At 44.5% G+C, this 26,308-nt stretch overlaps 2 protein-coding genes and 1 pseudogene across 2 annotated transcripts in view; 1 reads left to right on the top strand and 2 right to left on the bottom strand.

The window, feature by feature from the left end:
- Window positions 1-19,441, bottom strand: part of LOC117203991 (uncharacterized) — a 62,402-nt gene extending 42,961 nt beyond the window's left edge. The window contains 3 exon segments of the mRNA XM_049698114.1: window positions 1,385-1,454; window positions 9,099-9,205; window positions 19,410-19,441. The gene's annotated coding sequence lies outside the window, so the exon portion shown is untranslated.
- LOC117203990 (40S ribosomal protein S29-like) lies at window positions 1,102-1,382 on the top strand (annotated as a pseudogene).
- Window positions 19,442-23,792: 4,351 nt separating the features above from the next.
- KNTC1 (kinetochore associated 1) overlaps window positions 23,793-26,308 on the bottom strand; it is a 70,543-nt gene continuing 68,027 nt past the window's right edge. The window contains exon 61 of the mRNA XM_033440852.2: window positions 23,793-25,972. Within this exon, the coding sequence (XP_033296743.1) occupies window positions 25,928-25,972 (45 nt within the window). The 3' untranslated portion in view covers window positions 23,793-25,927. The remainder of the gene's footprint in view (window positions 25,973-26,308) is intronic.

Here is a 26,308-nt window from a genome sequence, read left to right as displayed (position 1 = left end):
TGAGGATTGGCTTTTGAGTGGCGAGCAGCCAAACCCACATTTGGTAACAGAAGGTGAGTAGAATCTCTACTGAGAGCTAAATGAACAGTCTGGGAGACCAAGTGCAAGAAATGTCTCCAGACATAGAGCAAAATGATAAGGAAATAGAAATCTGTGGGGAAAGATAAGAGAGTTGGAGGATAGCTCCTGAAGAATGAATGAACACACAATAGGAGTTCCAAAACAAGAATAAGCAACAGATCAACAAATAATAGGAGAAAATGTTCCTGAAATTACTAAAGATCAGCAACTGCAGATTGACAGGGTTCACTGAGTTCCAGACTGGTCTGATAAGAGTCATATGTGGGCATATTCTGGTAAAATCACCAAACCTGGAAGATAACCATCTTACAAGTGTCAAGCAGAAAGCAGAAGATATGCACAAAGGAAAAAAAGTCATACTGGCATTAGATTTTCATCTATGCTATGGAAAGATGACAGTGGACCAGTATCTACAGAAGAGAGAAAGGACTCCGACCCAAGAATCCTCTATCCAGTTTTCAAAATACTTTCCATCTATTGAGGCAAAAGGAGAAGAGTCAAGGATACCCCCAAGGATTCAGAGAATATAACTCCCAGGTCTTCATCTGAGGAAATGACTTGAGAAAAGACTTACCAGACTACAACTACACCTGAAAAGAAAACTGAAAGAAGAAGAAAACAAAAGAGAAAACAGTGTTAAGAACACAGGCATAGGATGTCTTACATCTAAGTGGATCCAGAGAGGGATTTGTGTAACAGAGAAGGACTCTTGAAACCAAATGGACCTCCTCTAAGGGAGTTCTAACAAATACTAAATTATTTCAGCCAAACCTCAGAGACTGGTGAGTGGGGGTGGGGAGGTAAAGGGTCTCATGGGTCTCATTGGGGAAGATGGAAAAGGAAAGGAGGAGAGGGAGGAAGTGAAAGTGTTCTAAAGGTCTCATCTCGGAGGGATGAGGGAGAAGGGGAGGAAACAGATCTAGGAGCTGGCAGGACAGTGCACCTCCGTGTGGGACATGGTGAGTTACAGGCTTCCCATGATCAGGACAAGGAAATTTGCTTTTGCCTAGTTGAAGCCAAGAAAGCAACATGGGTCACCAGCAGCTCTACTGGAGTCATCCAAAAAAAATTGGCCAGCGTTCTAGCTCTTGCTGCGTCTGCTCAAACCGGCCCAAACCGGTACAACCTGATCCAGAAATACAGCCTCAATATGTGCCGCCAGTGTTTCCGCCAGTACGGGAAGGACATCGGCTTCATTAAGTTGGACTAAGTGTGAACTTCTTGAACGGGTCATCCAGCATATCTACCATCCTCAGAAACAATACTAACTCTTTGTATATAAAATAAAAAATTTTAAACTTACCCAAAAGACAAGGAAATTCATCATGAAGGAAATGGAGAGATCTTCTTAACCAAGCCTGGGAACTCAGAAGCTATGAAAGAAAAGATGGGTATTTGACTATGTCAACATTAAAATGTTTTATGTGACAAGGGGTACCAAAAATAAAGCCAGTGCAAGTGATGGAGCTGGAAAACTATTTGTAATACAAATAATAGTCACCAACTGTGGTTGACTAACTTACTGTGTGCCATGCACCATCCTATTGACTTGTATTAACTCACTGGTGTCTAGAACAACAGTATGAGGTAGGAATTATGATGTTGATCATGACTGCTACTTCCCAGATGAGTAAACTGGGGCAAAGTTGAATGACTTGCCGAGGTCACATAGCCAGTCAGGGGCTAAGTTCTGAGGCGAACCTTGGCAGCCCGCCCCAGAAGACGATGCTCTTAATCACTTCTCTGCAATTAAGCCAAAGTTCAGATGGATGCTATCTAAAGAGCTTTTACAAATTGACCTGAACAAGACAAACAACCAAGACAGAAATGGACTTAGATTATGAACAGATTATTTACAGAGGAGCAAAACCAAATGGCCAACAAAAGAATGTAAAGATCTTCCAATTCAACAGTGGTCAGAAAAATGCTAATTAAAGAAGCAATAAGACATTGCATCCACTAGACTGACTGACATAACTAAAACGAGCAGTGCTCTCAAGTGTTGGCAGGAATATGGAGAAAAGGCCACTCTGGTACATGTGAAGTTTTGCAGCCATTTGGGGAAGCAATCTGGCAACATCTGTTAAAATGGAGACGAAACCCTTTGACCCATTTATCCAACTCCTGGGAATCCGTCCCAGAAAAATAAAAGTACCAATACTTAAGGACAAGGATGTTGACGGGAACATTGTTTTTTTGTATGTGTGGTAGGAAGCTGGTCACAAAATGAATGCCCATCAAAAGGAAAAGGGGAATGATGGAATAAATGATGCTCCATCCGCCCTATACATATTTTAATAAAATAAAATCAATCCGTGTCTGCAGCCTGGCGGCCTGCTGGCCCTAAGGGCTGGCAGATGTGTTTTTGGTGAGCCAGCAGTGTTTTTATAAATTCCTGCAGGCTTCTGAGTCTATGATCCCCTGCAAATATTTCCATTAGACACAAAGTCTGCCGTCAAAAGGGCTACAGTACACAAACATACGTGGTATATGTGTGCTATTAACCTTTCATGGGGGGGCGGGGGGAGGTGTGGGTGATGATGTGGAGAAATTGGAACCCTCATACATCGCTGGTGGGAATGCAAAATGGTGCTGCCACTGTGGAGAACAGTTTGGTGGGTCTTTGATAAGGTAAACACAGAGTTACCATAGGATCCCAGCAATTCCACTCCTATGAATATATCCAAAAGAACTGAAAAAGATGTTCAAACAAACACTTGAACACAAATGGTCATAGCAACACTATTGATGATAGCCAAAAGGTGGAAACAACCCAAATGTTTATCTACTAAATGAATGGTTAAACAAATGTGGTCCATCCATCCATCCATACAATGGAATATTATTCAGCCATAGAAAGGAATAAAGTACTGATACATATACAACGTTATGCTGAGTGAAAGAAACCAGAACTAAAAGGCCACGTGTTTTATGATTCCGTTTATAGGAAATGTCCAAAAGAGGCAAATCCATAGAGACAGGAAGCAGATTAATGGTCTCCGGGACTTGGGGGGATGGGAGAATGGGATGTGACTGCATAATAATGGGTTTGGAGTTTTTGTTTGGGGTGATGAAAAAGTTCTGGAACCAGACAGTGGTATTCGTTGCACAGCACTGTGAATGTATCAATAGTTAATGCCACTTTAAAGTAGTTAAAATGGTGAATTTTATGTTATGTATATTTTATCACAATAAGAAAAGATTCATGGAGCGGACAATTAGAAAAAAAGAGTCTGAAGAGGTAACTGGGGGAGGGGCAATAAAGGAAAAGGGGTTGAGAAACACTCTGGGATAAAGACTAGTCTGTGCTTCAATATATCAAAGATCGTCAGCCTTAAAGCAAATACCTAAATAATTCACCTTTTTTTTTTTTTTAAACAGTGAGGGGGAATTCCCTGGCGGTCTGGTGGTCAGGACTTGGGGCTTTCACTGCCATGGCTCGGTTCAATCCCTGGTGGGGCAACTAAGATCCCACAAGCCGCGCAGTGTGGCCAAATAAATAAATAAAACAGTAAGACAGGAATAAAGACACAGACCTACTAGAGAAGGGACTTGAGGATACGGGGAGGGGGAAGGGTAAGCTGTGACAAAGCGAGACAGAGGCATGGACATGTATACACTACCAAACGTAAGGTAGATAGCTAGTGGGAAGCAGCCGCACAGCACAGGAAGATCAGCTCGGTGCTTTGTGACCGCCTGGAGGGGTGGGATAGGGAGGCTGGGAGGGAGGGATACGCAAGAGGCAAGAGATATGGGAACATATGTATATGTATATATAACTGATTCACTTTGTTATAAAGCAGAAACTAACACACCATTGTAAAGCAATTATACGCCAATAAAAATGTAAAAAAAAAAAACAGTGAGGGATCTTGTAGGCCCTTGAGGCAAATCACCCTCCTTTTCTGTTTCTAACCCAGGATTTGGGGTGTGTTCTTTCACAGCCCACAAGGATTTGAGCTTAATCACTGTTTCTTGTCCAACTTTTGTCTGACTCTGTGTTACTTGGGACCTTCTGGGTTACCTGGGGTAACGCACGTTATATAAGCAACCGAAGTAAGTTTGCTCAGGAAACTGTCAAGCCTTGTGCTGGCCTGGACCATACTGCTTAAGCCAAGTCGAAATACCATCTGACAGAAGATGCATCGTTACTTTATACGCCACGAAGACAGGAAAAGAATGTGCACCCACGATGGCAAACTTCTTATCACTTGAAAATTTCAATGGATACTTGTCACTCTTGTGCATATATTAAAAGGAAAATGGAAATAAGTTGACTAAGGTATTCCTACAATGTCTTCCTGCGTAGAATCTGACTCTTCTCATAACTTTTCGAAGCAGTCACACCGAGGTCTGTGTTTTTCACTCACCATCGTCCTCCGTGCCTTGAGAATGATGGTGATACTGCATTTCTCTCTCTTTTTTTTAAAATGTATTTATTTTTATTTTTGGCTGCGTTGGGTCTTTGCTGCTGCGCGCAGGCTTTCTCTAGTTGCGGCGAGCAGGGACTACTCTTCCTTGTGGTGTGAGGGCTTCTCATTGCGGTAGCTTCTCTGCACGGGCTCTAGGCACCCGGGCTTCAGTAGTTGTGGCACGTGGGCTCAGTAGTTGTGGCTCGTGGGCTCTAGAGAGCAGGCTCAGTAGTTGTGGCGCACGGGCTTAGTTGCTCTGCTGCATGTGGGATCTTCCCGGACCAGGGCTCGAACCCGCGTCTCCTGCATTGGCAGGAGGATTCTTAACCACTGCGCCACCCGGAGAGCCCGATGTTGCATTTCTTAAAAGACTGAAAAGCTGCTGGCATTGGGTTCTTGTGCCGGCTCAGGAATCATGCAGGGGAGCCTCCTTTTGACTCCTCCAATGGCAATGTTGCTATACATGTCTGATCCTCTTCTTGCCTCATCCCTCCTCCAACTCCTGTGTCCTTAGGAGTGAAAAAAGTGCTCCACTGTTTCCCGGAGCCATCGACACCCATCCTGGAGCTTTGGACCCCTGTGCTTTTGGCGCTCACCTTCCTGCAGGCAAAGTCGTCACTCCAGAATTGCTGCCCCCGCAGCAGCAAGAATTAAGACACCAGCTATTGTTAGACACAGTCCAAGACATTAAACGTCATGAAAAACAAAGGATACATTTAATTTAATTTAATTTTTTTTCAACTTTATTTTATATTGGAGTATAGTTGATTAACAATGTTGTGTTAGGGACTTCCCTGGTGGCATAGGGGTTAAGAATCCGCCTGCCAATGCAGGGGACACGGGTTTGAGCCCCGGTCCGGGAAGATCCCACATGCCGCGGAGCAACTAAACCCATGCGCCACAACTACCGAGCTTGCGTTCTAGAGCCCGTGAGCCACGACTACTGAGCCCGTGAGCCACAACTACTGAGCCCACAAGCGACAACTACTGCAGCCCACGCACCTAGAGCCCGTGCTCTGCAGTGAGAAGCCACCGCAATGAGAAGCCCGTGCGTGGCAACGAAGAGGAGCCCCCGCTCACCGCAACTGGAGAAAGCACACGTGCGGCAGTGAAGACCCAACGCAGCCAAAAATAAATAAATAAATTTAAAAAACAAAAAACAAAAAAACAATGTTGTGTTAGTTTCAGGTGTACAGCAAAGTGGTTCAGTTATACATATACCTGTATCTATTCTTTTTCAAATTCTTTTCCCATTTAGGTTGTTACACAATATTGAGCAGGGTTCAAAAGATGCATTTTTGCTTACATCGATGAAAATGGTATGCCAGGAAAGAGAAGCTCTAGAATTGTCCCCATTCTCACGATGTGGCCTCAGTTGGTCGTTGCTCTGACTTCTGACTGTCTTCTTTGGGGGTTTCTTGGCTTCTGCCCAACTCCAACGGAGGGGTTTATTTCTTGCATATCTTGCTTGGGTCCAGACTTCCATAAAAAGAGGACCCGACTGGATCGTTGTCACTGTCCAGCATCTTCCCTGACATGACTGGGTCTAATAGTCATTATCCAATGGGAGTGGGTTGAATGGTGATCCTCAAAAAGATATGTTCACAGGCTTCCCTGGTGGCGCAGTGGTTGAGAGTCCGCCTGCCGATGCAGGGGACACGGGTTCGTGCTCCGGTCTGGGAGGATCCCACGTGCCGCGGAGCGGCTGGGCCCGTGAGCCATGGCCGCTGAGCCTGCGCGTCCGGAGCCTGTGCTCCGCAACGGGAGAGGCCACAACAGTGGGAGGCCCGCGTGCCGCCAAAAAAAAAAAAAAAAAAAAAAAAGATATGTTCACGGATTAATCCCAGAACCTTAACTTGTGAATGTTACCTTATTTGGAAAAAGGGTCTTTGCAAATACAATTAAATGTAGGATCCCAAGATAAGATCATCCTGGATAAGCCCTAAATCCAATGACAAGCATCCTTATAAGAGACACACAGAGAGGAGAAGGCCATGTGAAGACAGAGGAAGAGACTGGAGTGATGCAGCCACGAGTCAAGAAACAGCTATAGGGCCACCAGAGCTACAAGAGGCAAGGAAGGGTCCTCCCCTAGAGCCTTCAGAGGGAGTGTGGCCCTGCCAACATCTCAATTTTAGACTTTTGGCCTCCAGAACTGTCAGAGAATAAATTTCTGTTGTTTATTTTGTTTGTATTTTTTTTCCACCCAGACCGGGGCACGAACCCATGTCCCCTGCATCGGCAGGGGGACTCTCAACCACTGCGCCACCAGGGAAGCCCCAATTTCTGTTGTTTTAAAGCACCAAGTGTAGGGTCTTCCCTGGTGATCCAGTGGCTAAGACTCCATGCTCCCAATGTAGGGGGGCCCGGCTTTGATCCCTGGTCAGGGAACTAGATCCCACATGCCGCCTCAACTAAAAGATCCCGCATGCCGCAACAAAGACGTGGAGCAGTCAAACAAATAAATAAATATTAAAAAAAAAAAAAAAAGTGAAGCACCAACCATGTGGTAATTTGTTATAGCAGCCCCGCCCCAGGAAACCAATATGCAGTGCGGAGTGCCTTTGTGAGCAAAGCGTATGTACCAGGCCAGCTGACAGCTGTCAATCAACCAGTGGATGGCTCCCCTGGGCTGGTCTAGTCAATTGAAGCTCAAACGGTGACATGACACGGTACTCGAGCCATGGGCTTCTCTCGCAGCACAGCACAGAGTGACACAAGGACTGCAATTCAATTTTTAAAAACTTCCCCACTCTGGCCTTTATGGGTCTAAAACAATCCTTTGTTTTCAAACCTAGTATTATTTTTCTCATACACATTCAGTTGAAAACAAATTAATCCCCATAATGCTCTAGGTGGTGTCCCTGAAGCCTGCACTTGGCCTTGCTGGCTAATTGAGGGACTTCAGTGACACTGGCTGATGTCACTGCTTTCCCTTAACCACTCATTGCAGGGAACTGCTGTAGTCTTTCCTTGTGTCTATTGTCATGGAGGATCCAATCAGAACACTTCCTCTCTTTCACACTTTCATTGTACCCTGTGCTTTTTTTTTCTTCATCACATTTATCACAATATTAATTTAAAAATGATCTGCATAACCCCAATGTTCATAAGTGACCATCAACAGATGAATAGATGAAGAAGATATTACATATATATATATATATATATATATATATATATATACACACAGTAGACTACTACTCAGTCATAAAAAGGAAAAAATTTTGCCATAACAAAAAAAGATGCAAACTCACAGAGCACAAACTAGTGGTTACCAGAGGGGAGAGGGAAGGGGGGGAGGGGAAATACAGGGGTAGGGGAGTAAAAGATACAAAATATTAGGTATAAAATAAGCTACAGGGATATATTGTACATCACAGGGAATATTGCCAGTATTTTATAGTAACTATAAATGGAGTATAACCCTTAAAAATTGTGACTCACTACATTGTACACTTGTAACTTATAGCAACTATACTTCAATTTAAAAAAAGAAAAAAGTAATTATTGATAGATAAAAATAAATAAATAAAATGAGCTGCAGAATTATTTGTTTAACCTCAATCTCCTCCACCACACTGTTAGCTCCATGAGGACAGGAGCTAAGGCTCTCTGTCTTACCATCATCTCCCGACTGCCTTGCCCAGTGCCTGACACATAGCAGACACACAAGAAATATTTGTGGAATAGACAAAGAAATGAATTCCACACGGCTTGGTGGTGGAGGCAAAGGCAAATCTGGGTACACAAACCAGAATCTAGACAACGTTAAATAAATGGAAGTTCCTTGAAACACATTCCCAGTGTTTCAAAGGTGCCATAAGGGAAGCACACCCTGGATCCACCAGGGTCCTTCCTTTAGTATATTTTAAGAGCTTCCATTTCACACAGGCTTCATCGTCTGACATGCTGTTTGTCATGACCTTAGTTCCCACACTTCCTCCTTAAGACAGATGTTTGCAGAACAAACAATCCCCAAAGGAAAGCTTGCTTGGCAGGTAGAACAGTAAGGTTCACACCCTTGAACAGAATACAAATTGATCTCACAATACGGGGAGGGATGGTTGACAGAGAACTTGCCTACCTAAGTGTGCCTACTTCACACTCAAGGTCACCATCTCCTGAAAATGGCCCTCTTTCACGTTACCATGCCCTTCAGAGGTGATTGGGTTCTCACCCAGCTTCAGGGTGTGACTCTTGATTAGTTTTAGCCAATCGTGGTGGTTTCACTTTCTTGCCAAGACATTGCTGTAGGCTCAGAGATGTGACACAATTCTGACCTATAGGATGTGAGGGGAAGTCTAGGGATGTGTTTCAGAAAATTTTCTAGTGATTCCATTCCTAGGTATATGTCCCGGAGAACTGAAGATCAGTTACTTAAATAAATACATGTACAGGCACGTTCACAGCAGCACTGTTCGCAAGAGCCAAAAGGTAGAAAGAGCCGAAACATCCATCAGCAGCTGAACGGATAAACTCAACGTGGCATATCCACGCAATGGACTATCAGAAAAGGGAACGAAGTACGGATGCATGCTACAGTGTGGATGGACCTCGAGCACATTAGATGAAGTGAAAAAAGCCACAAAAAAGGCCACGTACTGGGACTTCCCTGGCGGTCCAGTGGTTAGGACTGTGCGCTTCTTCCACTGCAGTGGGACACAGGTTCGACCTCTGGCTGGGGAACTAAGATCCACATGATGCGCAGCCTGGCCAAAACAAAAAAAGGAAAAAAGGCCCCATATTGTATGATGCCAGTGTCCAGAATAGGCAGATCCTTAGAGACAGAAAGATTAGTGGTTTCGCAGGAATCGGAGGGGAGGGAGAGAGGAATGGCTGTTGAGTGGGTATGAGCTCTCCTCTGCAGGGTCATGCAAATGTTTTGGAACTCAATAGAGATGGTGGCTGCAAACACTGTGAAGGTACTAAATGCCACTGAATCGTTTACTTATAAAATGGTTAATTTTATGTCGCGTGAATTTCACCTCAAATGGAAAAAAAAAAGACCTTTGGAAATTCTTGCCTAAGGATGTAATGTTTGGAGCAGCTGAGGTCTGCCACGCCCCCACCCCCCGCTTTTTTTTTTTTTTTTTTGCGGTACGCGGGCCTCTCACTGTTGTGGCCTCTCCCGTTGCGGAGCACAGGCCCCGGACGCGCAGGCTCAGCGGCCATGGCTCACGGGCCCAGCCGCTCCGCGGCATGTGGGATCTTCCCGGACCGGGGCACGAACCCATGTCCCCTGCATCGGCAGGCGGACTCTCAACCACTGCGCCGCCAGGGAAGACCCCCCCCCCCTTTTTTTAAAAAATTTTTGGTCGCACCACGGCGTGCGGGGTCTCCCCCTGCAGTGGAAGCATGGAAGTCCCAGCTGAGTCCTTTTGTGAGGAAACAAGCTAAGGCCAAACCAGTACATTAAAGGATGGCTGAGTGGAAAGATGGAAAGAACCTGGGCTCAATTACATCATTGGCAAGTGCTGGGAACTCAATATCTGAACTTCTGATTATGCAAGATAGTAAACGCCCTCGTTACTTAAAGCCAGCTCTAGTTAGGTTTTTAGTACTGGCAGCCAAAAGACTCCAAAGAAGGTTCCGAAAAATCAAGGCAAAGGTATTGATCTTATCCAAATGGGAGCAAGAGTCACACGACTAGCAGTAGCCATGTTCGTGCGTCTCTCCCTGGAGAGAAAAGATAGCGTAATGAGTTGCTACAGCTAAAGTGAAAGAAACAAACCTTTTCAGCTTGTAGGTAGACAGCTAATGATAAAGAATTCTCAAGTGCAGTTAAATCTCAGGGTTAGGTAAGGAGTATGTGGATGTGCATGTGTGTGTGTGATCCCCAAGATGAACCCAGGTCTCATACTGTCTCAAGCCAATCTTAGTATTTCAAAAACAGGGAAGGACTAGCTTTAGGTGCAATATGTAAATAATTATAGGATTGTCGGCTCTGCGTACTGCAGGCAAGATGCAATCGCTAGCCACACCACTGAGTTTGTGTGGCTTCTCTCGGGCTTTGAGAGCTTCAGTGCTTTGAGAGCACTGAAATGTGACCAAACGTTGTGAAAAACTCATGCTTTCTCTGTGTGAAATGTCAATTCTATGCGGTGAAAGTGAGCACTTCCCTTTTCAAAGTCAGGTTGACTTTTCTGAATCACTAGGCTGTGACTGGGAGAAAGCAGAGGAAGATAGAAGTGGATCCCTCTCCACCCCCTTTCCCTCAATTTTCTGTGGTTCTGGAAAGTTCTGGCACCTGTTGGGCTGCACCCCACAGGCCAACAAGCCCTGTGCTTCCCCAGCTTCAAGAGCCTGGAGTCAGCTACAGATATATCAATGGTTCAATGGATGGGGGAGCTTACACATCTGAAGCAAGGTCCTAGAGCGACACCCCACCTGCGCAGCGGTCGGTGGGCAGGTCGGTGGTGGCGGTCTTCGCTCCTGGGGGGCAGGGGAGGTTACCAGTTATAGGAGAATTGACCTCACGTGGGCTCATTAGTTGCCAGGGGAACTAGCAGAGGGGCACGCCCCTCACCGCCCCTTTGATAAGAACAATCACTAGCTGGGGCCTGGGACAAGTACTTAGGAAGGTCAGTCCTGTGCGTAGGGTGTAGGTGAAGCAGGCACTGGTCGGGCAGGGGATGGACAGAGAGAAAGAGAACAGCCGTGGTCAGTGGCCTGATCATACACAGCCTTATCCGTTTCCTGCTCTACTCCACAGACAGAAAGCATTCAGAAAAAGGATAATGCAGCTGGATGGGCTTTTATAAGGGCATTTAAGGGCTAATATTAGAGATTAATAATTGAAGTGTGGTTGGATTTGATCTTGCTCTTACTATATTTCTTGGCACTTAGTCCTAAGTCATTGTGTAATGTGTAAACTATTAAAATAAATGACTTAAGTCGCCTACGGTAAAAACCTGTTTCACAGCTGATGGATTAAGGGAACCCGGTCCTTCACCCATGCTGATTAAGGTGCTATATTTGTCTATAAATGTTGCAGGGCCTTAGCCATGATGGAAATTAATTAGGATGTATTCCTCTGAGAATCTCTAATAGGGACATGGAGTTACCTTCCTCTCTGTCTTCACATCTTGGTTGTTTTTTATTGACTCAGCTGGGATTTCATATATTCAATGGGTCTTCTCTCTAAAGAGGTGAGCTGTTTATTCAAGAAGTCTTGAATCGCCTGGAATGTGAGGTATTTCCAAAACAATGAGTAAGTGCGCTTAAATAAAAGGAAACAAAACAGAATCCTGCCGACTTTCAGAGTGTGGACATTGAGTTAAATCTAAACTACTGCCAAGGTCCTTTGGGCTCTGCTTATGAGCCAGCTGCAAAGAAAGGGAAAGGAAAGAGGAATAAAAAATCGGCTTTTGAGACTTGCCCTGCTGGTTACTTGTATCCACTTTTGAAAGCTGTTGATTCTTCAGCTTTTCTGTAGATTTAATGGGATAGTTACAGGAGATGGATGACGGTGAGGGTGGCACACCACTGTGAATGTACTTAGTGTCACTGAACTGTACAGTTAAATATGGTTAAAACAGTATGTTTTATATCATGTGACTTTTATCACACACACACACACACACACACACACACACACACACAAAATGGGATTGTTAAAATGCACATGAGATTGGGTAACACGGCCAAAACCACAGGATCCAGAGCGGAGGGCTAGGTTCTGGTTTAAAAACCTGAAAAACTGAACTCTGTAATCACCAAGGAGGAAAACATTAGTGAAACATACATTGTTTACTAATTAGAATCAGGGATGAAAATAAGTAAACACTTAGCCATAAAAATCAGAAGGAAGTTGTCATCACCTTTCAAAAGAATATGGTTCCGGGCTTCCCTGGTGGCGCAGTGGTTGAGAGTCCACCTGCCGATGCAGGGGACACAGGTTCATGCCCTGGTCCGGGAAGATCCCACATGCCACGGAGCGGCTGGGCCCGTGAGCCATGGCTGCTGAGCCTGTGCGTCCGGAGCCTGTGCTCCGCAACGGGAGAGGCCACAACAGTGAGAGGCCCGCATACCGCAAAAAAAAAAAAAAAAAAAAAAAAAAAAAAAAGAATATGGTTCCTATATTATTCAGCCCTAAAAAGGAAGGAAATTCTAACATGTGTTACAACATGGATGCAGCCAGAGACATTACGCTGAGTGAACTAAGCCAGTCACAAAAGGACAAATACTGTATGAGTCCATTTAACAGGAGTTCCCTAGAGTAGTTAAATTCATAGACACACGAGTAGAATTGTGGTTACCAGGGGCTGGGGAAATGGGGAGTTAGTGCTTAACGGGGACAGAGTTTTAGTTTTGCAAGATAGAAAATTCTGGAGCAGGATGGTGGGGATGGTTGCCGAACAGTGTGAAAGTATTTAATGCCACTGAACCGCACACTTTAAAATGGGTAAGATGGTAAATTTTATGTGTATTTTACCACAAATAAAATTTTTTCTTTAATGGAAAAAGAAGAAAGAACATAGTTCCTAATCTATACTGGGAATGTTCTGTGTCTTGATTTGGGTGTTTATTACATAGACACGTTGTCTTTGTGAAAATCCATGACGATTTCCGTACTTTTCTGTACTTTAGTTTACTTCAGTTAAATTTATAAGATGAGGGCTTCCCTCGTGGTGCAGTGGTTAAGAATCCGCCTGCCAAAGCAGGGGACATGGGTTCGAGCCCTGGTCCAGGAAGATCCCACATGCCGCGGAGCAACTAAGCCCATGCTCCACAACTACTGAGCCTGCGCTCTAGAGCCCACGTGCCACAACTACTGAGACTACGTGCCACAACTACTGAAGCTGGCGCACCTAGAGCCCGTGCTCCGCAGCAAGAGAAGCCACCGCGGTAAGAAGCCCACGCACCGCAACGAAGAGTAGCCCCGCTTGCCGCAACTAGAGAAGCAGCAATGAAGACCCAGTGCAGTCAAAAAAATTAAAAAAAAAAAAATTTGTAGGATGATTGTGGGACTTCTCTGGCGGTCCAGTTGGTCAGGACTCTATGCTGTCACTGTTGAGGGCCCGGGTTTGATCCCTGGTCAGGGAACTAGGATCCCACAAGCTGTGAGGCGCGGCCAAAAAAAAAAAAAGTATAAAATGATTGTTTCTTATCAGTGGCAAAGTAGAGAGCTCACTCTCACTTAAAGGAGTACACGCTTTATCCAAAGGCAGAAGCAGTAGAATTTCAGGAGGCTGGAGTGGTTTGAAGTGTCCCCCTTACTCCCCAACCACAATATTCACGTCCACCTGGAATCTCAGAATGTGACCTTACTGGGGAAGACTGTCTTTGCAGATGTAATTAAGGTAAGGATTAAAATGAGATCCTACAGGATTAGGGTGGGCCCTAAATCCAATGACAAGTGTCCTTATAAGAGACAGAAAAGGGGAATTCCCTGGCGGTCCAGTGGTTAGGACTCGGTGCTTTCACTGCCAGGCCCAGTTGGAGAAATAAGATCCCACAAGCCGCACAGAGTTGCTATAAATAAATAAATAAATAAAAGACAGAAAAGGACAGAGAGACACACGGAGCGGGCCATGTGTTGATGGAGATAGAGACTGGAGTGATGCTGTCACAAGCCAAGGAACACCTGGCACCACCAAAAGCTGGAAGAGGTAAGGAAGGGTTTTCCATTAGAGACTTTGGAGGGAATGTGGTCCTGCTGACACCTTAATTTTGGACTTCTGGCCTCCAGAACCGTGGGAGAATAAGTTTCCGATGTTTTAAAGCACCCAGTTAGTGGTCATTTGTTATGGCAGCCCTAGAAAATGAATACAGAGATATTTGGGGCAAATAGAAGAGAAACTTGAGTTTTCTCCCACTGCCTTCCAAGAGACCTAACCAAGGAGGTTGGATGAAGATGATGTGATAGCATAACTTCGTCACTGGCTTTCCTTCCGGTTCTTTCTTCCTTTCCCTCTTAAGATCTCCTCTTTCACTCTTCCATACAACCCTCACCACTTACATTTTCTTTTCACTCTCGCTAAGCCCAGAAGTAAAAATGAAAATATAGAAAAATCCCACCAGTAAACTTGTTTGAACCAAAAGCATGGAACTTTCTGAGAAAAGGTCACCCACTAATATATCAGCATGCAGAATGCAGAATTCTTTTCTTCTTTTTTCTTTTTGGCCACGCTGCACGGCTTGTGGGATTTTAGTTCCCTGACCAGGGATTGAACCCAGGCCCTTGTCAGTGAGAGTGTGGAGTCTTAACCACTGGACCGCCAGGGAATTCCTCAGAATTCTTCTTCTTATTATTATTTTTTAATTTTGGTGAAGTGCAATTTATCAACTGTTTCATTTATGTCTACATTAACATTTTTAAAAACTAATTAATTAATTAATTAATTTTTGGCTGTGTTGAGTCTTCATTTCTGTGCAAGGGCTTTCTCTAGTTGCGGCGAGCGGGGGCCACTCTTCATCACGGTGTGCGGGCCTCTCACTGTCGTGGCCTCTCTCGTTGCGGAGCACAGGCACCAGACGCACAGGCTCAGTAGTTGTGGCTCACAGGCCCAGTTGCTCCGTGGCATGTGGGATCTTCCCAGACCAGGGCTCGAACCCGTGTGCCCTGCATTGGCAGGCGGATTCTCAACCACTGCGCCACCAGGGAAGCCCCAGAATTCTTATTTTTACATGGCAAACTTATGAATGATTCAACTATTACAATCAGTGTTGTATACTGTGGTTGGTTAAGAGTCATCTTAGAAAGAAAGAGATTGAAACACCAGCATATGCATTCATATCATTTGATGACAAAAGTTTTCCTAGATATTCTGGCTCCATGTGACCAAAAACATCATCAACTACAGGGCATGTGATATTATGGGGTGGGAAGAAGAGGAAGAAAGTTTGTAAATTACCACTTCTTTTGAGGTATGAAATATAGTATGGGTTATGAGTAACATCCTTTCAGACTTAAAAAATCAAGTCTATATAAAGAACACTGGAAAAAATAAGTTGACAAGAATCCTGGTTTTGAGATCATGCCATGTCTCCTGATTCATCATATTATTTCTTTGAATGAAAGGACTATCTTAACACTTCATATGTAGATGCATAGTCATATAAATAAGATATTCTCTTAAGTAATTCAAGGAACTTGGATACTGAGTAAATGTCATGTAATAAAGAATGAGTGGGAGTTAACTAGGCAAAGAGAGAATGGGAGCAAAGACTTGAAACAGCATATGGTGTGTGCAGAGAATCGCTCCCAGAGACAAGACAGGGAGTGGAAAAAAATCTGATCATAGAGTCTTAACTGATATCTTAAGAATGAGTAAGCCAATATGTATACATATAGAAAATAATAAAACCCCCTCAAAGTATCAAGGTGGTTAAAAAGCTATACGACAGGGCTTCCCTGGTGGCGCAGTGCATTGAGAGTCCGCCTGCCGATGTAGGGGACACGGGTTCGTGCCCCGGTCCGGGAAGATTCCACGTGCTGCGGAGTGACTGGGCCCGTGAGCCATGGCCGCTGAGCCTGCGCGTCCGGAGCCTGGGCTGCACAACGGGAGAGGCCACAACAGTGAGAGGCCCGCGTACCACACACACACACACACACACACACACACACACACACACACACACACAAAAGCTATAGGACATAACAATATTATTTATAATAGCCAAAAGGTGGAAACAGCACAAATTTCCATCAATGGATAAGCAAAATGTGGTCTATCTATGCCATGGAATATTATTCCACCATGAAAAGGAATGAAGTACTGATACATACTACAACATGGATGAACCTCGTGGCCACTAAAGACCACATACTGTATGATTCCATTTACAGGAAATGTCCAGAATAGGCAATTCCATAGAGACAGAGAGTATATTAGTGGTTGCTTGTGGGTGGGTGGGGTTTGGGAGGGGGAATAGGGGGATGATAGCTAAAAGGTATGGGGTTTCTTTTAGAGGTGATGGAAATGTTCTAAAATTGACTGTGGGGACTTCCATGGTGGTGCAGTAGTTAAGAATCCACCTGCCACTGCAGGGGACACAGGCTCGAGCCCTAGTCTGGGAAGATCCCACATGCCGCAGAGCAATTAAGCCCGTGCGCCACAACTACTGAGCCTGCACTCTAGAGCCCACGTGCCCCAACTACTGAAGCCTGCGCGCTAGAGCCCCTGCTCTGCAACAAGAGAAGCCACTGCAATGAGAAGCCCGCGCACTGCAACAATGAGTAAACCCCACTCGCCACAACTAGAGAAAGCCCGCGCGCAGCAACAAAGACCCAAGGCAGCCAAAAATAAATAAATAAATAAATTTATATTTGTGAATATTCTCAAAACTATTGAATAGTATACTTTAAATATGTGAATTTTATGGTGTGTGAACTATATCTCAATAAAACCTTTTTTTGTTTAAGCTGTAGGATTACTTACCAAGGGAAAGTCAGTTTAGAGGTTGTATTCTTCGGTCTTATGGATGTTGGAAGGAGAGTTCAAAAAGATAAATTGCTCTAGAAATTTCTTTATTTCCTTTAAAAAAACATTCAGCCTTGGTTGTTCTAGAAGCACAGGTTCTTGTTTTCTGGTTGCTTTTGAATATGTAAAGAGTGCCAGAAAGAAAAAAAAACCCACTTTGTAGCTCTCTAATCGTTTGTAAAGTTTATGGTAAGACTTAGCTGTTGTGAGTTAAGATTTAGAATCTTGCTGTGCATCCTGGTTAAAATCATATAGTGTGATGGCCACTCGACTCTGAGATATGCAGATACACTGTGGATTTAACTCATCCACAAATCTCAAGTGGAAAAGGGAGGGGAGATAAGCCAGAATGGAAGACAAGATGTTTGTCCTGGCATTTTTTCCCCTTCATCAAGAGTATTGTAAGGTCTCCCACTAGGATGGCTAAAATTAAAAGGACTGATATACATGCACCCCAGTGTTCATTGCAGCACTATTTACAACAGCCAACAGATGGAAGCAACCTAAATGTCCATCTACAGAGGAATGGATAAAGAAGATGTGGTACATATATACCATGGAATATTACTCAGCCATAAAAAAGAATGGAATAATGCCATTTGCAGTAACATGGATGGACCTAGTGATTATCATACTAAATGAAGTGTCAGACAAAGACAAATATATGGTATCACTCATATGTGGAATCTAATTTTTTTTTTTTGCGGTACGCGGGCCTCTCACTATTGTGGCCTCTCCCGTTGCGGAGCAAAGGCTCCGGACGCGCAGGCTCAGCGGCCACGGCTCACGGGCCCAGCCGCTCCGCTGCATGTGGGATCTTCCCGGACCAGGGCACGAACCCGTGTCCCCTGCATTGGCAGGCGGACCCTCAACCACTGTGCCACCAGGGAAGCCCCTAATCTAATTTTTTAAACAATGATACAAATGAGCTTATTTACAAAACAGAAACAGACTTACAGATATCAAAAGAAAACTTATGATTACCAAAGGGGAAACGTGGATGGGAGGGATAAATCAGGAGCTTGAGATTAACATATGTACACTATTATATATGATAGATAACCAATAAGGACCTCCTGTATAGCTCAGGGAATTATACTCAATATTCTGTGATAACCTATATGAGAAAAGATCTGAAAAAGAATCAATATATGTATAATTGAATCACTTTGCTGTACACCTGAAACTAACACAACATTGTAAATCAACTATACTCCAATAAACATTTTAAAAAATAAAAATAAATTTTAAAAATAATAAAATTAAAATGACTGATGATTCCAAGTGTTGTCAAGGATGTGGAGCAATCTCTCTCTCGCTGGTGGGAGTGTAGACGGTACAACCACTGTGGCAAGACTGTTTGGCAATATATATATATATATATTTTTTTTTTTTAAAAATAAATTTATTTATTTTTGGCTGTGTTGGGTCTTCATTGCCGTGCCCGGACTTTCTCTAGTTGTGGTGAGAGGGGGCTACTCTTGGTTGCGGTGCACGGGCTTCTCATTGTGGTGGCTTCTCTTGTTGCGGAGCACAGGCTCTAGGCATGTGGGCTTCAGTAGTTGTGGCACACAGGCTTAGTTGCTCCGCGGCATGTGGGATCTTCCCGGACCAGGGCTCGAACCCGTGTGCCCTGCATTGGCAGGCAGGTTCTTAACCCCTGAGCCACCAGGGAAGCCCCTGAACTTAAGATTTATGTGCTTTATTGGATGTAAATTATACCTCAGTATTAAGAGTATTGCATAGTAGGGACTTCCTGGGTGGTCCAGTGGGTAAGACTCCACGCTCCCAATGCAGGCGGCCCAGGTTCAATCCCTGGTCAGGGAACTTGATCCCAAATGCCACAACTAAGATCCTGCGTGCTGCAACTGGGACCCTGCACAACCTAAATCAATCAATCAAAAAGAGTATTACAAAGTAAAGTCGTCTGTCCCAGTAGTTTCCACAATGGTGTGCACAGGACAATCCATTGGATATAGGAAGAAAGTATTAGCATCTCCATTTTTTATTTCCTCTTTTTAAAAACTTAACTATATTTGATTTATAATACTGTGTTAATTTCAGGTGTACAGCTTCAGGTTCTTTTCCATTGTAGGTTATGACAAGATATTGAATATAGTTCCTATTTCTTCTTTTCAAAATCTCTACTAAAAGAATACACATTGGGAGTACATATTCAGAATTTTTTACTGAAGGACATGCAATAAAAAACTTTGGTGGGGGAGCAGTAGTCTATTATACGTAGGGCACCAACATTCAACAAAAAAGGAACACGTTGGTTATCTTAAGCACCTATGTATGCTTGCTTAGCTACTCCCCCCTGGATGGATGTGATCACCAAAACTATTTAGTCTTATTCTCTTACTTAAAGAAAACTTGTCAAAAACTACCCAAGGGAGGGATCCAATGTGTTTACATCAGCACAGCAAGTAGATTCCAAATTTCTGGGCCCCAGAAGAAACAGAAGAAAGAAGACTGAATATCCTACCTGTTGTCAGACCACCGTTTCCATCCTCGGGAAGGGCAAGCAGCGCCTCACTAATTAAATTCTCTACTTCAACTAGTCAAAAGAATGGCTATTGAGCCACCTCATGGAAAGGCAGAGATGATGAAAGACTGTGCATGAGTCATGAAAATTAAATGTAATGTCTTTACTTATTTAATTGTTGCTAAATTCCTCCCTTTTTTTTTTTTTTTTTGGTTCTGTGTAATGAGGTTCCTTCATTTGTTCATGTGACCATGAAACATTCGAGGAAGGAAATTTACCCTGAAAAATGGGTAGCCAAAATTCATTTATCTCATACATATATATTAAGAGCCTACTACATGAGGCATGGTTCTAAGGTATGGGGACAAAATAATGAATGGTGAGACAATCAATAAAGAAGGCGACAAAGATAATTTTGAACAGTTTTGTGAAGGAAGTACATACGTTCATGCCCTAGCAAGTGACTGGGATGGGGAGACACTGGCCAGAGAAAAGGGGAGAGTGGTAGGAACTGAGGCCAGAAAGGTAGGTGGGCTGGATCCAATTTTAAGCCATGGTATGGATGGGCAGGTAGCACTGAGCTATAACAGATCCACCTTTTAAATCCTGTGCTTTAAAAAATGTGACCCTTGGGCTTCCCTGGTGGCGCAGTGGTTGAGAGTCTGTCTGCCGATGCAGGGGACACGGGTTCGTGCCCCGGTCCGGGAAGATCCCACATGCCGCGGAGAGGCTGGGCCCGTGAGCCATGGCCGCTGAGCCTGCATGCCCGGAGCCTGTGTTCCGCAACGGGAGAGGCCACAACAGTGAGAAGCCCACGTATCGGAAAAAAAAAAAAAGTGACCCTCCACAGGGGTTGCCTTTTTTGGGTAGATGTACCAAGAGGAGAACATTTTTATAGAAAATCTTCCTAGAGAGTGTTGACCAAAAAAATTAATCAATAGTCAATCTAAAAAAGAAATGAAAAATTTTACTTGAGCCAACCTGAGGATTTTAAATCGGGAGAGTGTCTCAGAGAGCTCTGAGGACTGCTCCCAAGAGGTAAGGGGGGAGGTGAGTATAGATGTGATTTTGGTGAAGGGTGCGTGCAGTCAAGCACACATCTTGACAGAAGGTTGCTGCTACTCACCAGGGAGAGACATCTTAGTGGTTTTAGTGCTTTTCTAAGTATGGGAAGAGGCAAGAAACTGGGTTCACAAAATCCTCTCCTGAAAATATTTGGGGACCAGTTCTGCCAGTTTTCCCAGAGCACAAAGTGACTCAGCCCCATCCTTTCAGGCGGTGTTGTAGGTCAGTGACTACAGCAACTAATGACTAGATTCCTGTAGAACCGGATGGTGGGCAACATTCTTTATTTTACAACCCCTTCCTTTCAGTCTTAATTGCAACCAAGGTTTGGGAGGCATTTCGTGACCAATTTGTCTCACGGCACTAGGAATGTGCATTCCCAGGTCAGGTGGGGATTTTGTTGGTGGGCCACTCAGTGCGCTATTACTGGCCTAGGCTCTGTTAACTGTAACCAAAGGCCTCTGGACCACCTGTCTTACTGGTCTGTTATGGTCCAGGAAATGGTTCCTTCTTGTTGCTTCTTCCCATATCTAGAGCTACACTATTACAATCATTGATCTTATAGAACTATATTTTTGATCATTTCAAGTCATCTAGTCATCATTAATTAAAAAAAAAATTATTTATTTTTGGCACATTGGGTCTTCGTTGCTGCGTGTAGGCTTTCTTTAGTTGCAGCAAACGGGGGCTGCTCTTCGTTGCAGTGCGTGGGCTTCTCATTGTGGTGGCTTCTCTTGTTGCAGAACACGGGCTCTAGGCGTGTGAGCTTCAGTAGTTGTGGCACGTGGGTTTCAGTATTTGTGGCTCTTGGGCTCTAGAGCACAAGCTCAGTAGTTGTGGCATACGGGCTCAGTTGCTCCCTGGCATGTGGGGTCTTCCCGGACCAGGGCTCGAACCCATGTCCCCTGCATTGGAAGGCAGATTCTTAACCACTGTGCCACAAGGGAGGCCCTGGTAATCATTTTTTTTTTTTTTTTTTGCAGTACGCGGGCCTCTCACTGCCGTGGCCTCTCCCGTTGAGGAGCACAGGCTCCGTACGCGTAGGCTCAGCGGCCATGGCTCACGGGCCCAGCCGCTCCGCGGCATGTGGAATCCTCCCAGATCGGGGCACGAACCCATGTCCCCTGCATCGGCAGGCGGACTGTCAACCACTGTGCCACCAGGGAAGCCCGGTAATCATTAATTTTATCTGAGGTCCAGTCACACATTTGGTAATGCAAGAAACAATAATCTTGTAAAATAGGCAGAATACAAGAAATATAGCTAGGGCTTCCCTGGTGGCGCAGTGGTTAAGAACCCGTTTGCCAATGCAGGGGACACGGGTTCGAGCCCTGGTCTGGGAAGATCCCACATGCCACGGAGCAACTAAGCCCGTGTGCCACAACTACTGAGCCTGCGCTCTAGAGTCCGTGAGCCACAACTACTGAGCCCACGTGCTGCAACTACTGTGCCCACGTGCCGCAACTACTGAAGGCTGTGCGCCTAGAGCCCGTGCTCCGCAACAAGAGAAGCCACCGCAGTGAAAAGCCCACGCATCGCAGTGAAGAGTAGCCCCCGCTCGCCACAACTAGAGAAAGGCCGTGCGCAGCAATGAAGACCCAGCACAGCCAATAAATAAATAAATAAATAAGTAAGTAAATAAAAGATTAAGGGGAAAAAAGAGAAAGAAATATAGCTAGTAACATTAGTAATCATAAGTATTTTAGCTAAGAACTTTCATTATGTGCAGCCCAGTATCTCCCCAGGTTGTCTGACCAGTCTGTTCTGCACCAACCTTCTTTTTTCTTTCTTTCTTTTTTTTTTTTTTTTTGTGGTATGCGGGCCTCTCACTGTTGTGGCCTCTCCCGTTGAGGAGCACAGACTCCGGACGCGCAGGCTCAGCGTCCACGGCTCATGGGCCCAGCCGCTCGGCGGCATGTGGGATCTTCCCGGACCGGGGCACGAACCCATGTCCCCTGCATCGGCAGGTGGATTCTCAACCACTGCGCCACCAGGGAAGCCCTTCTTTTTTCTTTTTTAAAAATATTTATTTATTTGGCTGCATCGGGTCTTAGTTGCAGCACAAGGGATCTCTAGTTGCAGCACACAAGCCCTGAGGCATGTGGAATTTTAGTTCCCCTACCAGGGATCGAACCTGCGTCCCCTGCATCGGAAGGCAGATTGTTAACTGGACCACCAGGGAAGTCCCTGCACCAATCTTTATAAGGGAACCAATATATTGGTAAGGCGAGTGGTAGCTCATTGTGACCCGTTATAGAATTGCAAAAGGAATGGCATCTTATAAGGCAGTGGTCCCGAACCTTTGTGACACCAAGGACTGGTTTTGTGGAAGACAATTTTTCTACGGATGGGAGGGGATGGTTCAGGAGGTAATGTGAGCGATGGGGAGAGGCAGATGAAGCTTCACTCGCTCGTCTGCCACTCACCTCCTGCCGTGCAGCCCTGTTCCTAACAGGCTGTGTGGGCCGCTATCGGTCCACGGCCCAGGGCTTGGGGACCCCTGTTCTAAGGAGTTACATGGCTGGTGCTAGAAGAAGAGAAATTGAGCTTTATGGTTGTGCAGGTATTTCTGCTACAGGGGAGGTCTGGTTGTGCATAATGCAGACGCACAATGCACACTAAAGAGGCCGAAACAAGCAGAGAAAAAGTTTTAAGTTTTTCTTGTCTTAAAATGCAAAATTTTCTTTTTTTTGGCCATGCCGCGCTGCACGCGGGATCTTAGTTCCCCGACCGGGAATCGAACCTGCGCCCCATGCAGTGGAAGCGCGGAGTCTTAAGCACTGGACTGCCAGGGAAGTCCTATAATGTGAACTTTTATTTCATCAAGATCTTTGTTTCTAATTTGAGCAAAGGTGCCAGTATGCCTCAGTTGGCGACTTGGATTGTATGTTAAGTGACAATGGTGAGCCAGTAAAAAGTGTGACGCAGGACAAGATGAGATCGGGCTTATGTTTTAAGAATATACTTAGGGAAGGGGACGGAGAATGGCTGTATGGAGACAAGAGTGGAAAGATAAAAACGATCATGGCTAATAAAAATATAATAAATATAACAACAAAAAGTATCCTGGCTAATTATGTATCTGAACTTAAATTCAAATATATTTACATTCCATAAAGCTACTTCTTTGGCATATCAAAAGCTAACCCGTTACCTATCAGAACTGTGCATGTCTGTTAATCTTCCATCAATTTATTTGATAAATTTTCCTAATCTAGAATTATTTTATTTTGAGGGATAATTGACATATAACACTAGTTTCAGGTGTACAACATAATGAGTCAATATTTGTATATACAATGAAATGGTCACAATAAATCTAGTTAACATCCAGAGCTTTATTCTGAACAATGAAACCAGTTAAGACTGGGAAAGAACTCCTTTTTTAGCGCAGCTTGAGTCCATGAAGCCGGAACGTTCATTTCCATTTGTTACGTTCTAGTGCCACCACTTGACCCTTTCATTCCTTGCACATTTATGCCCAAGAATACCATCACAGGCTCTACTCGTGATCTCAGGCTTATAATTACAGTTTTCTTAAGGTTCAATCACATAGATATTAAAGAAATACAAATGTAAATACTAAGACACTATTTTCACCTATCAAATTAGCAAAAAGTTTTAAAAAGTATGATTGCCAGGACTTCCCTGGTGATGCAGTGGTTAAGAAGAATCCACCTGCCAATGCAGGGGACATGGGTTCGATCCCTGGTCTGGGAAGACCCCACATGCCGCAGAGCAACTAAGCCCATGTGCCACAACTGCTGAAGCCCATGTGCCTAGAGCCTGTGCTCTGCAAGAAGAGAAATCACCACAGTGAGAAGCCCATGCACTGCAATGAAGAGTAGCCTCTGCTCGCCACAACTAGAGAAAGCCTGCGCACAGCAACGAAGACCCAACGCAGCCAAAAGTAAATAAATGAAAAAAAAAAAAAAAAGAGTATGATCACCCAATGTTGGGGAGGATACAGTAAAGCAGACATTCATGTTTCTGGTAGGAATAGGCTTTTGTGAAGAAGACCTTTTGAAATGCATGCAGTTTTGGCAATTTGCATCCAGTCTTTAAAATGTCCTTCTGAGAGTTCCCTGGCAGTCCAGTGGTTAGGGCTCTGAGCTTCCACTGCAAGGGGCACGGGTTCAATCACAGGTCAGGGAACTAAGAGCCCGCAAGCCACTCGGCATGGTCAAAAAAAAAAAAAAATCCTTTATTCCCTTTGATCTGGTGAATCTGTTCCTGGGAATGTATCTTAAGGAAATAACTCCAAATAAGGAAAAAGGTTTGTGGAAAATATTGATGTAAATTTCCAGAAGAGAGCAAGTGGATGACCATCTAAACCTACTGCAAGTAGCAGGTTTACAAACGAGGGGATTAAGGCTTTGAGACGTTATATAACTTGTCCAGGATCACACAGCTCGTAGGTGATAGAGCCAGAGGTCAAACCCAGACTTGTTTTTTATCCAAAACCCATGTTTTTAGTCATAGCACGTTGTTTCCTGTATAGAAATAATATTTTTCTCAACAGGCAAAGGCAAACAAATTCTAGTATTATCAAATTCAGTTTATTCACAAGTAGAGAAAAAGACCACACAGGCAGGATAGAGGTGTGAGTGACGTTTCTGTGTGCTGGGTCCCGGCTGCAGGCTCTCAACTCCATGCCGCCCTTGCAGGCCAGCTTCCATCCTGCCCTGTCCTGCCGGGGGCTTACAGCCTGCAGCCTGCATCTCCCAGACCCCTTGCCAGATGGCTTCTGTTCATTCCTGCTATTTCTTGGCACTGGCACGAGAATTAGGAGGCTGGAGAAAGCAAAACCCTGACTCTTTTCCCTTCTGGAGGCGGCAGCACTATAGCCAAGGGTGACCAAGCGCTGCGTGGGCAGCAGTGCCGGCGGGAGGAGGCTCAGCCTCCGGAACAGCAGCGCCCGAGCTCCGAGGCAAAGCAGCTTCCTTTTCTCTTTTTTTAATTAATTAATTGTTTATTTGATTTAATTTTTATTTTTGGCCGCGTCGGGTCCTAGTTGCGGCACACAGGATCTTCGTTGAGGCGTGCAGGAACTTTTCGTTGCGGTGCGCTGGCTCTTTGCTGCAGCTCGCAGGCTTCTAATTGTGGCATGCGGGTTTTCTCTTCTCTAGTTTTGGCACACAGGCTCCAGAGCACATGGGCTCTGTAGTTGTGGTACTCAGGCTCTGTAGTTGCGGCACAGAGCCTCAGTTGCCCTGCGGCATGTGGGATCTTAGTCCCCTGACCAGGGATTGAACCTGCGTCCCCTGCATTGGAAGACGGATTCTTTACCACTGGACCACCAGGGAAGTCTCAAAGCAGCTTCTGATGTTAGGCGAACAGCCCCTTCCCTTTAGTTTCTCCAGCACCCCCTCTTCATCTCCCTTTTGCCTTTCAGTCCTCTTGACAGCTTTGTAACCAATTCCTGACACTCAGTCCTTCTCTGCTTCAACTAGCTAGAGTGGTTTCTGTATTTCTGGCTGGCCACTGACAGATACGCTCTGCAGCAAAGATTATATACATATTTACTAGAATGACGTTAAAAAGACTGACATTCTTATTTATATAGATGGAAGAAACAGGATATAAGTAGTTGCTTTTCTTATGGCGGGAGCAAAAAACTTTCCTTCATATAGAGTGCAAAAAACTAATAGTCTTTACAAGTTATACACGTAACTGGCAAAGAAAATATTTATTAATTTGTGACATGAGTTCTTTATGAGACAGTTATGCTATTATTAAGCATCTTAGTTATTACTTCTCGAGGAACATCTGACAATAGCTACTGTACACAGATTGCGCAATTTAAAAACTGTAATAAATAGGGTCATTTGATA

Source organism: Orcinus orca, chromosome 15 (genome assembly GCF_937001465.1).
Source record: "Orcinus orca chromosome 15, mOrcOrc1.1, whole genome shotgun sequence".
NCBI lineage: Eukaryota > Metazoa > Chordata > Mammalia > Artiodactyla > Delphinidae > Orcinus > Orcinus orca.
Note: the sequence above shows the minus strand (reverse complement) of the source record. Positions and strands in the feature narration are given on the sequence as shown.